General features: G+C 35.6%; 1 protein-coding gene across 1 annotated transcript in view; it reads left to right on the top strand.

The window, feature by feature from the left end:
* Window positions 1–15,874, top strand: part of LOC150107669 (uncharacterized) — a 226,910-nt gene that overhangs the window by 148,987 nt on the left and 62,049 nt on the right. Inside the window, exon 10 of the mRNA XM_090392164.1 lies at window positions 13,244–13,344. Coding sequence (XP_090248290.1) covers window positions 13,244–13,344 — 101 coding nt within the window. The remainder of the gene's footprint in view (window positions 1–13,243; window positions 13,345–15,874) is intronic.

Genomic DNA, 15,874 nt, shown 5'->3' with positions numbered 1-15,874 from the left:
AAAGTAGCCCGTGGAGTAAAAACTTCAAATACCTAATGAAGTCCAAAGCTTCTGACTACATTATGCATTCTACCTATAACTCTCATGTTTTATGATTTTTTGGCTTATAATATGAAACTATAGAAATGTGGATTTCTTTCTTTTTTTTTTATCATTTTTTTCAATCAGTAAAGAATTTATTTCATTCTGATAAAGTTTTTGCCATATGATAATACTTCTCTTGTGTTAAATCTAACTCTAAAAAACATCTTAAACATATAAATAATTTTATCAATTATACCAAATGTAATATCCATTACATTTGGTATAAGCTATACAAAATTTTTATAAAGATACAATTAATTAGGTAATAAATTAATACAGAAAGGCTTAGGTGTTCATTATCCATAATAAATCTTAACAGTATAACTAACACCAATGGGAAAAAATACATTTATTGAACTCGCTAATATTTAGCTGCTTTCTACCCAGCATCATCAGAGCACAAGGAAATTGTGACAAGGCATACAGCACTAAACCAAGTAATTGTAACTGACACGTAATGTCCTTATAGTGCCCTCTATGGGTCAGATAACTACAAAATTAATTCAGAGAAGTTAGGCTATGGTGTGCTAAAATGATAGTCTCCCAGATGCAGCCATGCTTGTTGAGGTTGGACGAGTGCTTCATAGCTGATGTGAATTCTAAGAATAGCTTCTCAGACCTGTAATGAGTTCTACATAATAAAGATTTTTTTTTCTTCATCTGATCTTATGTAGAGAAATATCTACAGCATTGTCTGCCAATCCCAACTTGCCACACAGATGATTTCAGATGTAATTTTTATGTTTTTCAAGGTCTATGTTAAGTGATCTACAAGTCCAAAGTAAGACCAACTTATGGGCACAAAGAACTTTAGACTTTCCTTTTAACATCATCATCATCATCATCAAATTCCTGCCATGTACCCTCAAGGGGTGTACAGGATATGACAGTACTACAAGAAAAAATTACATCATTACTAACTTCCTGTCTACAATTTTCCTCCAAATCAGTCTGTTACTTGTCAAGACTCCAACATTATCAGATCTTATATTTCTATCATCTGAGGCACTTTGTACCGTATCAATCCACCTATATCTTGGTCTTCCTCTGGGTCGTTTTCCTGCCAACCTGGCAGAGAACACTTGTTTTGCTAATCTTTCCTCTCCCATTCTATTTAAGTGACCATACCATCTGAAATTAGCTCTGCTAACGCATTCCTGGATGACTACAATGTCAAGTTCTTTCCTAATATCCTCATTTTTAATATGATATTGCCATTGATGCCATCTGTTCACGCCTCTAATCTTTCTCAGGACTCTCATATCTGCGGTCTCTAGTCTTTGGTCAAGTGTTTTACTTCTGACCCAGCTCTCAGATCCATAAGTTAAAATTGGTTTGAACACAGTCTTGCATACGGCTAATTTAGTGTTCTGACTAATTTCTTTCTTATTCCATATGAATTTATTCAATTGACTTCCCACGATACCAGCTTTGCTGATTCTGTTGTCTATTTCTATATTTAGTTTACCATCTTCAGTAAATATTGTGCCTAAGTAGCTGAAATGTTTTACTTGTTCCACAGGTTCTCCATTCACAACACAGTTGACATTTTCAATGATTCTGCCTATTTTCATTGTCTTTGTCTTTTTATTGCTGACCTTCATACCATATATATTACAACAGCTATTCAATTTAGTCAGAGAATCTTGCAGACTTGTAGCGGATTTATTTAGAAGTATAACATCATCCGCATAAAGCAAAGAGCTGACATTAACATCTCCAATTTTGATATCAGGTTTAATACCACATTCCTTCATAATGTGATCCATATAGATAATGAATAACAGAGGGGATAATGTACATCCTTGTCTCACACCAGATTTAACATTAAACCATCTTCCTGTACTTCCTTCAATTCTAACTGCTGACTTACAACTCAAATAAAGACTAAGTATTGCTTGATATAATGCCCCATTGACACCATATAACTGCAGCGTATTGAATAGCTTCTCTCTTGGCACCTTGTCATATGCCTTTTCCAAATCGACAAAACTTAAATACAGATCTTTGTTATATTCCCATGCTTTCTCGACTATTTGTCGTAAAGTGAAGATCTGATCCTGACAGCCTCTATTTGGCCTGAATCCAGCTTGTTCTTCACCAAGCTTTTCTTCCACAATTCTTCTCAACCGTTTCTCAAGTATACTTGCATAGATCTTACCAGGAACACTGAGTAGGGAAATACCTCTGTAATTCTCACATTCAGTTTTATTTCCCTTTTAATATATGGGTACTATGAGAGCTCTACTCCAATCATCGGGAATTCGTCCCTCTGTCCAGGCTTTCTGAACTATGCAGTGCAGCCACTGTAAGACTCTTATACCACCATACTTCAGCATTTCTGGTCGAATATCATCTACTCCTGCTGCCTTTCCACATTTCAAGCCTTTGATGGCTTTTTCTACTTCAAGTATGGATATGTATTCCTGACTACATGCCTGGTCAGTGTTTTTTATCACTGTGCTGTCATCACTGCTTGTTTCATTTAGCAGTTTTTCAAAGTAATTACTCCATACTTCAAGGATATCTTTTTCTCCTGTTTTCATTTCACCTTTATCATCTCTAATTCCTTTTACAGCACTCTTTCCTCCATTCCTAAGCTTCTTCAACAACCTCCAGAATATTTTGCCACCTTCTTGATATTTATTTTCTATATTCTTGCCAAAGTCCTCCCATGACTTTTGTTTAGCTAGTTTTACACACTGTTTAGCTTTCTTACATTTGTCTCTGTATTCTGTAAGAGTAAAAGCTGACTTATTTGCCAGGAACTTTTGATATGCTTTCCTCTTTTCCTTCACTGCCTCTTTAACTTCCTGTGTCCACCAGGGAGTTCTGATTTTTTTTATCCTTGCACACAACCTCACCACATGCCTCTCTGGCAGAATCAATCAATGTTTCCTTCAGAGTTTGCCACTGAATCTCCAAGGTTTGATTCCTGTTCTCAAACTCTTTCATTTTCTTTTCAATAATATTTCTGTATTTTAGTCTACAGGTCACATCTGAGAGCTGCTCAACTTTTATTCGCTTTAAAACTTTCTTACATGTCATTCTGTTCAATATGAAATTCAATTTTATCCTGCTCAAGACTAAATAGTGATCACTTCCAATTTCAAATCCTCTGTACACTCTGGTGTCCTGCACCAGGGAGAAAACATCACTATCAACAATAACATAGTCAATGAGACTTTTCTTATTCCTAGCCTCTTCTCTCCATGTGAATTTGTGCACATTTTTATGTTGGAACATGGTGTTAGTAATAAGCAGTCCATGTCCTAAGCAGAAATCCAACAGATATTTGCCATTATTATTAGCTTTGCTCTTTTCTCCAAATTTTCCCAAAATATTTTTGTATGTCTCACAATCATTTCCTTCTCTACTATTTAGATCCCCAACAAGGACCAACTTTTCCTTTTTCATTGTGTCAGTTGCTTTTTCTAAAGCCTCAAAAAATTCCTCCACTTCTACCCTTAGTAGAACCTTCTGTGGGACAATAGGCACAAATAAGTCTCATTGTCCAGTTCCCCATTCTCATATTTGCCCATATTACTCTACTTGAGACTGACTGCCATTCAAGAAGATTAGCCTCGTATTTTGTGTTGAATACTATGGCTACTCCTTCTTTTCGTTGATTGTCATTGCCTGAATATAACATTTTTTATTTATTGCTCAGAAAGATCTCACCAGTTTTGGTCTTTTTTGTTTCAGTCACCCCTATTATGTCGATCTGGTACTTATCATTCCTCAGCTAGCTCCATTTCTTTGCCATTCAGGCTTCTTACGTTGTTAGTACCGATCTTTAACTCTGGTGATGTTGAGTTGGGGTTTGTTTTCAGATTTGTTCCAGTAGCTGACTTTTCGCTGTTCGCCCTGGTTCCCTTTATTTGCTCACACTTGGATAAAGGATTAAACTAAATTTATTAAGGCACTTTTTACTGTATCAATCCACCTATATCTTGGACTTCCTCTGGGTCTTTTTCCTGCTAACCTGGCAGAGAACACTTGTTTTGCTAATCTTTCCTCTCCCATTCTGCTTAAATCAGCATACCACCTGAGATTAGCTCTACTATTGTATTCCTGGATGTTGACAATATCAAGTTCTTTCCTAATATCCTTGTTTTTAACATGATATTGCCATTGATGCCATCTGTTCATGCCCCTAATCTTTCTCAGGATGAGAAACATGAATAGGGGCATGAACAGATGTGGTCAATTATGAGCATTGTAGCGGTCTTGCTGAACAGATGCAGTCTAGTCTTTGGTTTAAACACTTGACCAAAGACTAGACTGCATCTGAATAATAAATCGAATAAGAGAGAAATTAGCCCACTAAATTAGCTATATACTCTTATTCGATTTATTCATTTAACTTCCTAACATACCAGCCTTGTTGATTCTGTTGTCTATTTCCATATTTATGTTGAAAGCTTATTTTTCACTTGGTTAGAGTATAATAAATTTAGTCTAATGTTATGCATTAAGGGGCCCTTCCCTTAATGCATAACATTAGACATATCCGCAAGGAGATGTGCTTTGCATTATGGGAGATACTGAGATAGGAGTGTTGGTAGCTTGCTCCACCTTTGCTAGGAGTGTTCTGGTGTTGTACCACCTTACCCAGTCCTGAAGATATTTTCAGGTGCAAACTTTGTTTGCTCACACTTGGATAAAGGATTAAACTAAATTTATTTCCATATTTAATTTACCATCTTCACTAAAAATCATGCCTAAGTAGCTGAAATGTTTTACTTTTTCTATAAGTTCTCCATTCACAATGCAGTTGATATTTTCAATGTTTCTGCCTATTTTCATTGTCTTTGTCTTTTTAATGCTGACCTTCATACCATATCTATTACAACTGTTATTCAATTTAGTCAGGGAATCTTTCTGACTTGTAGCAGATTTATTTAGAAGTAAAACATCATCTGCATAAAGCAAAGAGCTGATATTAACACCTCCAATTTTGGTATCAGGTTTAATACCACTTTCCCTCATAATGTGATCCATATAGATGATGAATAATAGAGGGGATAATGTACATCCTTGTCTGACAGCAGATTTAACATTAAACCAACTTCCTGTACTTCCTTCAATTCTAACTGCTGACTTACAACTCAAATAAAGACTAAGTATTGCTTGATATAATGCCCCATCAACACCATATTGAGTTAATGGTTAATGATGGAGTTAATGGTTAACACCATTAACTCCATCAAAAGTCAGTAATACTGTGAATGAGCAAGACAAGATTAATCTTAGAAAGGAATTTTACATAGGCGCATGGAATGTCCGGGATTTACAGATGGATACTGTTGAGATTGTCTGTAAAGATGGATAGTTATAAAATTGACATCTTGGGAATTACAGAGAACAGATGGAATGGAGAGGGTCACTTCAAAAGACAGGATGGTAAGCTAGTTATTTACTCAGGTGGTGACTCAAAACATCATGGGGTAGCTGTGATACTGAAGACAGCTCAGGCAAGAAGCCTTCTTGGTTATAACCCCATTAATGATAGGATACTCTCCATTAGACGTAAGGCTCAGCCTACCAATGTATCAATTGTGGTAGTTTATGCACCCCACACAGATAGGCCTGAAGAAGAGAGTGAAGTATTCTATGAAAACTTACAAACTGTTTTGGACTGTTATGGTCAAATTTCATGGTCAGTTTTGATTTCCCTCAGTTTTCCTTAATGTATCTTTAATATAAACCCTTGATCTTATCAAGCCACATTTCCACCTGATATAATTGAATTATTCAGATGCACCATATAAGCAGGTTATTTCCTGGGGAAAGCTAGATGGGACTGCTATGGGTCCCCCCCCCCCCAGCAAACTCCTATATGAAGCATTTTGAAAACCAAGCTCTCACAGAAAAAAACATTTGCTGTGCTATGTTGATGATGTGTTTGCTGTTTGTCCTCATGGTTCAGATACTTTAGATACATTTTTAATGCGTCTTAACAGCTAACATTCCTAAAATAAACTTCACCATAGAAAAAGAAAGTAACAATAGTCTCTCTCCTTTTTAGATACACTGTGAGACAACTTTCCAATGGCTCATTAGCCATCTCTATCTACAGAAAACTCACTCATACTGGTAGGTATTTACATAAACAAGCACACTACCACCATTCCCAACAATATGTCATCTTCAAAACTCTTACTCACTGAGACAGGGCTATTTGTTCAAATAAATGACACAGCCCTTGAAACTGACCTTAAGGATCTTCGCAATGCCTTTTTAGCCAATGGCTACAGCCATATAAAATAAAATAAAATAAAAAAATTGCATTCATTCCCCCCCCCCCCCCCCCCTTCCATTCCTTCTTAACATTCCACATGTTAAGGGTACATCAGAAAAAATAGTCTTGTTTACAAATATGATCTCCATACCACTCTTAAATCTTTCATTCAGCTAGCTTCTTTTATACATTCTCCTAAAGATTGACTTCGTTCTCTTGAACATCTGGGAGTGTATAAAGTTCTTTGTGCCTGCAAGTTAATCTACTGTGGACAGACTGGTAGATCAGTTAACATATTCCTTGAAGAACATAAAAATTATATCCGAGATCATCTGTATGGCAAGTCCGGATTGGCAGACCTTGCTCTGGATACTCCTTCACATAGGATCAGATGGAGGAAAAACATCTTTATTATGCAGAAGTCATTACAGGTCTGAGGCTATTTCTTAGAATCAGCTACGAAGCACTCTCCAAACTTTAATAAATTTCTCATTTTCCTTTTACCCTCTTTTACCTTGTGGTGTCGAGGGTTTATTAATCATCGGACCTAAGCCATTCACAGGATAAGGTGGTCAGCCCTAAGCCCTGGTGTATCCTATGTCCTGTAGTGTTGAGTTTTTAAGGCCGGTTTGCCTGCTTTGTGGGATGAAAATTGCCAGGATAAACTGGGGAAAAAACCCTACTGTCCATGCCCAAGACCAGCTAACTTGGCTATGGCTGAGGAAGATCTTTCAGCTCCTCACATCACCAACAGGAATCGAACCTTGGACACTACTTCCCTAGACATATGATTCCAAAGTGCACAGCCACTAGGCTAACTGCATGGGCCTTCAGTAAGTATGGTTGCATTTATTTATCAAAGATCTGGTAGACTATCATTTTAAGACGTAATTAATAGCTGGACTTCTCTCAATTAACTTTGCAGTTGCTGATCCATAGAGGGCACCACATAAGGACGTTAGGTGTCAGTTACAATTTAAATTGTTTCTACAATTACTTGGTTTTGTGCTGTGTGCCTATCACAGTTTCATTTTGATACTGTTTCTACATGCTGGGTAGAATAGTACTGTGATACTTTTCTACCCAGCATCATCAGATGCTGGGTAGAAAACCAATGAAATATTAGTGAGTTTAGTAAATGTGTTTTTTCCACTTATTGTTAATTATACCATTAAGCTTTATTATGGATAGGTAATAAATTATCAGAGGAGATTGAAATTAATCAAGGTGTAAGAGAGGGATGTAGCTTATCTCCAATCAACAATAAAACAAGGTACCCAGTTAACTAGAAAAACTGTTATCAATACAGTGCTGTATGCAGGTGATCAGATTACATTAGAGCAGGGTTTCCCAAATTGTGTTCTGCAGAAAGTGAATAAGTGTTCTGCGAAAAAATTATCAAAATTAATATGAGCCTGGAATGGTTTTAAATGCTGCGACAAGTTCAAACATGTTTGAAAATCAGGCACTCCTCATTTTGCATGTGGATTGTTCTATTAAGGCCAATTCGCACTGGCCTTGACTCAGCCGCCCACGGTTGTTGATACCCCCAAGCGCGAGTGAAGTACGGAGGTATCTATTTTAGGAAACATGTGATGCGATACAGCTTGATTCAGCGATAGTGTGCGCTTAGCTTTACATTGAATATGAGACCGATTATACTTGACTTTAACCAAGGTGTTCTGTTAAATATAATAGATTTAGTTTAATCCTTTATCCCAGTGAGAGCAAACAAAGTTCGCGCCTGAAAATATCTTCAGGACTAAATATAGTGTTGTACTATCTTATCCAGTAAGTAGTGCAACACCAAGGCAACTCGTGGCAAAGGTGGAGCAAGCTACCAGGCACTTCTAACCCAGTATCTCCCAAATGCAAAACACATTTCCTATGTGGATATGTATACTGTTATGCATTAAAGGGATTGGCCATCTACCCAGACTAGTTTCGACCTTTATTGAGGTCTCTTCAGTGGGAGCCAGGCCCAGAGCTGGAGATACCAGGCAGAAGCAGTAGCAAGTCATCTGTGCCTATGGGAGTTGCCAAAAGGTTTATCACCTTTTTTAAAAACTTTTTTAAATTTTCAACGTGTTCTGTTAAAATTTCAGGATTTGTGAAGTGTTCTGTCATAGAAAAAACTTGGGGAATGCTTCATTAGAGGACAGTAAAGATAACCTTCAAAATTCAGTTTATGAATTAAAATAAGCCAACGATACAATTAAAAAATTTCAAAAAGAAAACATACATCATGGCATTTAAAGGCCATGATCATGTTAGATCAAAAATTGTCACAGAAAATAAAATAATAGAACAGGTGACATAGTATCATTATTTAGGCTGCATAATAACATATCTAAAAGATAAAGATATAAATGAAAAAGTAAAGAAATTGCAGAATGAAATAAAATGAATTAAAAAACAAGGTGAGAATTTCAACTAAATTTTATAAAGTAATGGCCTTTTTCACTTTATTATATGGCTCAAAAACAGGGGACTGTTAAAAAGAAAGATGAAAGTAAAATACAAGCTGTATAAATAAGATTTTTAAGTGGAAATAAAGGATGCACAAAATTGTACTATATAAAACATGAAGACTTCATAAGAGACAAGATATTTACAAGATAAATGAAAAGAACAAGAAATTTAGAGAGAAATGGGAAGAACATTTATTTAGGATGGACATATATCTGCTACCAGAAGAGGTGGATAAATATGGATCAAAGAGAGAGAGAGAGCAGAAACTGGTTACAAGATGGAACAACCAGTGAAACTGGAACAGGCAAGTGCCTAATCCTTGAAGAGAAGAAGAAGAATTTTTAGCAGGAAAAAGTTTGCTTAAGAAATAATGTATAAATTTGGGCTATTATGAAATGAGAAAGTGGATTGATTTTAAGAGCTGCTAGACTTGAAAACTGAGTTTTTATTATTTTATAACGTGTGGATGGGACCTCGTGAAATTAATTATTTCAGCAGTGCTGAATAATCTGCTTGAATTATATAAATTTTTACTGCAATTAAAATTATGATTTGTATATTATGCAACAGTTGTAATTGATATATGGCCAAAGTCATTTGTTTATAATAATAAAATAAAACTTTACTATAATGATATGGATTTCATTTTGATCTAAGGTTATGGATCACTACTCAAGTAGTCCTGTTTTTTTTTTTTTTTTTCAGTTTTTGTCAGAGTTCTTTTTATATGATTTTCATCTATGAAAGGTTGTAATCTTATAGTACATTAGTACTGTGTGGGTAGACTAAGGGTTTTATATATATATACACACACACACACACTTTACCGTGCGGTTAGCCTAGTGGCTTTGCGCTTCGCAACCATATGCCCGGGGAAGGAGTGTCCCAGGTTCGATTCCCGTTGTAGACGTGAGGAATTTGAGGATCTTCCTCAGGCATAGCCAAGTTAGCCATAGGGTTTTTCCGCCAGTTTATCTGGTGTTTTTCATCCCGCAAACAGGCAAACCGGCCTCGTGAACATACGCCTCTACAGTCAAAAATATACCCCCCCCCCCCCAGCGGCAGACCAGGCGAGGGGACGGTTGGGAGTTGTATTAACAAGAAGTCGCATCTAAAAGTAACATGTGGACCCTGCATAGGAAGCGGGAATAACGCGTAGAAGAAGAAGATATATATATATACACACACACTTTCCGACTGCAGATGCGAACCCTGGCTGACAGATTGCCAAGAAGAGTCAATTCATGTTAAAAGGAAGAAAGGAATAAGGCAATGTACAAATTCATCACTGACACGCAAAATCACGTGCTTTATACATAAAATTTTTCAACTGTTGTACAAACAAAATAGTTACCACTTTAAAAATGAGAATTTTCATAAAAGAAAGGCTAATTTTCCAACGTATAATAATAAACACTCATCCCAAGCAATGCATTGATCACCTTATTATCGGAATGGATTCACCTTCTTCTGCCATGCTCAGAAGTGTTGGGGGGGGGGGGGGTTCACATCTGTGGTTGGACAGTGTGTGTGTGTGTGTGTGCACACCTAAACCTCTTTTTACTTGATAGATACGTTCCTAAAAATTACACAAATAGAATTCACGTAAAAAGAACTACTGACTCCATAGAAAAAGTGAAGATTGGTTCCAAACCTGAAATATAAGCAAAATAATGAAAAAAACAAACATTAAATTCGTTAGGATCATAAGATTTTTATTTACATTTCATGGAGAACACACATCATATAATGAATTTTAATAACTTAAAAAAAAACATATTCATTTCAGTTGTTTGCTAAGGATTCTATAAAAAAATTATGTTATTTGCTATCAGTTTCTGACAATAAACGCGAAAAGCTTTCGTTTTTGTGAGACTGTAATATCACTAGAACTACTAGATGTGGTATTATCATCATCGACTTCTGCCTCAACTTGTGGAACTCTTCTTGTCATCTCTTGAAGAAAAGTACCACTGGTTGTTTCAGTAGTTTTAGGCATGAACTCAGTTATTAATCACTGTGTTGATGCTTTAGATAAGTCACGATATAATTCTCTTTATGAAGACATTAACAACTTAAGCTCACGTTAAAACTTTCCAGCACGTTCTTCATTTGGATCATGTTGGGCAAAATAATTGCCTAAATTACTGGCCAGTTTAAGACCTCCTTTAATTATATTAGCAGTAAAAGTAGAATTATCTTGATCATTATCATTAACTTCTTTGCTTTCAGGAGTCTCAGAAACAACCTCCACTATTTCGTCTTCGTTAAGAGGTTTATCAATTAACAATTCTTTGATATCTGCCGACGTAAGATCATCGAATCCTTCTCTACCAATTTCACTTGCCAAACTTATTATATTTGGGAATTCTGCAGTGTGATTGAAGGGAACAGGAGCATTCTCATTAACACATGCGGGCCAAATAGCTTTCCAGCATGCATTCATAGTTTCTGGTCTCAATTCAGATAACGATAATTGAACCTGATCAATACAATCCATAATTGAAAATTTTTTTCACACATCCATAACTGACAGTGTTTCATGATCATTCAACTTGTTCAAAATGAACTGAAATGTTCGTCTGACATAATGTTTTAAAAGTTGCAATTATACCCTAATCTAGAGGTTGTAGCAATGATGTGGTATTGGGTGGCAGAAAAAAAAATTGCACATTTGGGTGTTCTATGGTAGGATGACCGGATGCATTATCAAGAATCAAAAGCACTTTAAATTCGAGACCCTTGTCATTCAAATAGCATCTAACTTCTGGCACAAAATGTTTGTGGAACCACTCATTGAAAATATCAATGGTCACCCAAGTTTTTTTGTTGGCCATCCAACAAACTGGCAATTTTTGAAAATCTATGCCTTTCATTGGCTGTGGTCTTAATAATCGATTTATGAGCAGTGGTTTTAACATCCGATCTCCTAAAGTGTTCGAACAAAATAGGAGTGTTATGGGATCCTTTGCTGCTTTGAACCCACCAACGGTTTTTTGCATTTTTGATACGTAAGGTCTCTTTGGCATTTTTTCCAGAAAAGGCTGGTTTCATCCATATTATAAACTTGTTCACGAGTGTAACCTCCATCTTTAATTATTTTAGCAAGTTTTTGTGGGAAATGCTTTAGCAGCTGTTTCATCAGCAGCAGCCATTTCACCTTTAATTTTTATATTATGAAAAGCATGTCTTTTAATAAACTTAGCCAGCCAACCATTGCTTGCATGAAATTCATATTTCTTCCTTGATTGAGATGAAGTATCTGGCTGCAGTTTTTTAATCTGTTCATAAAATCTCAGTGCTGATTGCTTGATCAAATTTCGTCAACTGGCATTCTTTTTTGTACATTATCTTCTATCCATATCACTAAAGCTTTTACGGCCTTTTCTAGAACAACATCTCTTGTGTATAATGATAATTTTGCACTCGATTTTGTACCAGAACATACCGCTTTTCTAATGGCCTCTTCATTTCTCTTTATAGATCTGACAGTTGATTTCACAGACTCCAAAGTGCTTACCCACAGCTGTCGCACCTTCCCCAGTTTGAAGACGATCTAAAATTTAAATTTTTATGTCCAAGGAAACGACTTTCCTTTTTTTTTTTTTTTTTTTTTTGTTATCGGCAACATCATATGATGGCTGGATTAAAATCTTCGGTTAATAAAATGAAAATTTGAAAATTACATATAGCTTGCCATTTATTATTTCTTGGCAAAATTATTAATTTTATAATGTGATTTTTATTTTGATTTCACTTAAAAAATGCAAATGCAAAAAATGCGGTAACTGTGTTGTCTCCTAAAACACATTCAAACTGCTGAGAACTGCTTTTTTATGCGCAGTCGGTTATGTAATTCGTGGAATTCCCAATAAATGAATTCGTAAGAATTTAGAATTTTCTTAATTGAAACGAGAATGCAATTGTACAAAATTCTCAGAATTTTCTTGAATTACATATTTTTTCCTAACTTAGACAGGTTGGTCACATAAAAGTGAATAAAAATCGCATAAAAAAATTCTTTTTGATATCCCAATTCGCATAACTCCAAATTCACATAAAAAGAGGTTTAGGTGTATATCATATCTTTATTTTTTTAATTTTTGCATAATCTGTAAACTCTAGACCAGAGGCCAAACATAAAACTTAAAATTTTAAGCCAGTTCAGGGTAACAATAAGTGGCATAGTGGTCTCACACTGGCCAGTGAAATTCATCTCCCATTTAAAAACATTCATAAAATCTATGCCTATTTGAAATTCAACCCCCCCCCCCCCCATGGCTTGCTGGTTGAGAAGAAGTAAGCCATTCACTTAGCCAACCAGACTGGTGATTAGATATTGACTTGAAAATGTTTTAAATAATTAAATCTACATGTTAATAAACATTTTATGCTTGAAGTATTCATGAATATATATTAAATTGTAAATATTATTTTTAACAGGAGATGATTGAAGAGGTTCGTTATCCCTTTTCTTCAGATCATGAAGAGGATTGCAGTAATAAATCAGGTGTTGAATCTAGACTAACAAACGAAGCAGAAAGGTAAACCAGCAATTAGTATTTTGCATATTTTTAATTCAATAGAAAAATTTTAAATAGTTATACATTCATCACCTTACATCACCGGGTAGATAGGCTTGTGTGTTGGCAGTTCATGTTTAGTTTATTTAGCACTATTAGTTCACAACACAAGAGAAAAAAAAAATAATTCATTTTATTTACTATTTGTTAATATTTCGTTGGTGTTATACTCAGCATCTTCAGACCATACAAACAGTTTAAAATTGTAATGGATAATACAAGAAACTTTATAACTAAAGTCCTAATTGGCACCATCTATTGTTGGATAAAGAGAGAGAGAGAGAGAGAGTTAACAAGTATTGACTCAATCTTATAATGACTGTCCACAAAGTTTTTGATAAATAGATACAGCTATACTTGTTGAGGTTCAGGAATTGTTAATGCTGTTGCTGATTACAAAACCAATCTGTCTGTCTGTCTGACATATAATAACTTCTGTGTAGCACTTGTTTTTCTCCATCTTATCCTGTGTGAAGGGATATTCAAGGCATGGTCTGCTAGTCCCGACTTGTCATAATGATTTTTAAAATAAGGGACACTCCTAAACGAAAACAGGCAAAAATAGCCGTTAAAATAATAATAAATGTCATAATGATATTGCTGAATGTATTTATGTTCTCCGAGGAAGATGACAATAGATCTTCCTGTCTGTCTGTAGTAGTGAGCCAGGTCAAAAGTGCAAGACGCTTCATATACTCTTGGATGTAATAAAGGAGAGAATTTGTCCTTAGGTGAGCTGATATTTATTATACACTCTGGATATCTTTTCAGATATGCCATGAATGCATGAGATAGTAACAGTTTTTCTATGGTGAAGAATATTAGGTGAGGGAGTAGATTTGAGGGAGGTATTTAGTATTTTTTCTATTTTTTTTGGGATTATAGCCATTAGCTAAAAATATGCGGCAAAGGTAGATAATTATCATAAGAACAGATAATATTCTTTGAGTTTTTTTTGAACATATGTCATATATTCTTGATCTGGATTATTATTATTGTTGTTGTTGTATGGATGTCTCAGTGGAATCCAAAGACTCATTATGGGAGACCTAAACTATCCACACAATCTGTCATAGCTCTCCTTAAACACATAGACAGACAAAGACCTCACAACTGACTCCGACAACCCATACCACTCATTCACAACTCTCTGAGCAAAAAATCTAGTTCTCACACCCCTGATCACCACACCTTTATTCAACTTCCATGGATGACCCCTTGTTCTGATCCCTCTAGCCAAGTGTTGAAACATTTCCCCTGCATCAATCCTATAAAATCCTTTGAGCAAGTTAAATGTTTCTGTCACATCCCCTTTTCTCCTATTGACCAGTTTCTGCAATCCACACCCTCAGTCTATCCTCATAGAGAACATTCCATAGTCCGCTCGCCATCTTGGTCACTTTCCTCCGAATCTTCTCCACTGCTTCCTCATCCCCAGGAGACCAGATCTGAGTACAAGATTCCTCTTTACAAGATTACCTGGATTACTCCAGGTAATCTTGTAAAGAGGAATAACAACTTCCTTATCCCTAACTTGTTAATATGTTCTTCAATATCCAAGTAATCTTATGGGCAACTTTACAACTCTAAACTTGAACTTTCTGTCTACCACCACCCCTAAATCTGTAGCTTCATCTATTTCGTGGATTAAAGTTTCATTAATGTGGTATACACACACACACAGCTTGTAATCTAGTTATCCCAAAATGCATAACTTTACATTTCTCCACATTAAAGTGACACCATTATCTTTTGCCCATACCCACAGCTTATTTAAATCATCCTGTAAGCACTCCACACTGCCTTGATTCACTATTACTCTACTTAATTTTGCATCATCTGCAAACAACTGAATATTTCCTATATCATTTATCTACAAATTAAACTGTGGTGAACCCAGCACTGAACCTTGTGGCACACCACTAGTCACCTGTTTTGTATTAATTCTTTCCCTCCATATACCACTTTTTGATATATGTCCAGCAGCTACCCTCTTATTCACATAACCATTGTCCTCTCTATCCCCATTTGTTTTAATTTGTGTAAGAGTGTTCCATGTGGTATTCTGTCAAATGCCTTTGCAAAATCAATGTGTAGTTCATTTTCTTTATCCAACTCGATTGTTACTCTATTATAAAAAATTAATAAATTACTAAGACGTGACCTACCCTTCACAAAAACCATGTTGCCCTTTATACAGTATCATATCTTTATCCACCCATTCTTGAATTCTCTTTTTATCTAATTTTTCCAGTACTTTTACCATCATATCTGAGATACTGATTGGTCTATAATTTACTACTGTAGTCTGAGAACCTCCCTATGCAAAGGAATTATTTTTTCCTCTTTCACCTCGCTTGGAACTCTACTAGAGCTGAGACTTAAAATTAAAGAGCATAGTTAGAGACATTACCAGTTCCTTTGCACATTCTTGTAAAACCTGAGTTAATATCCCAACTAATCCCACAGCTGTATTTACATAGATTATGCA

The sequence above is a fragment of the Typopeltis vanoorti genome, chromosome 4 (assembly GCF_054136105.1).
Source record: "Typopeltis vanoorti isolate ZY-2024b chromosome 4, IOZ_Tvanoo_1.0, whole genome shotgun sequence".
Lineage (NCBI taxonomy): Eukaryota > Metazoa > Arthropoda > Arachnida > Uropygi > Thelyphonidae > Typopeltis > Typopeltis vanoorti.
The sequence above is the reverse complement of the archived record's forward strand: the minus strand, read 5'-3'. Positions and strand labels throughout refer to the sequence as shown.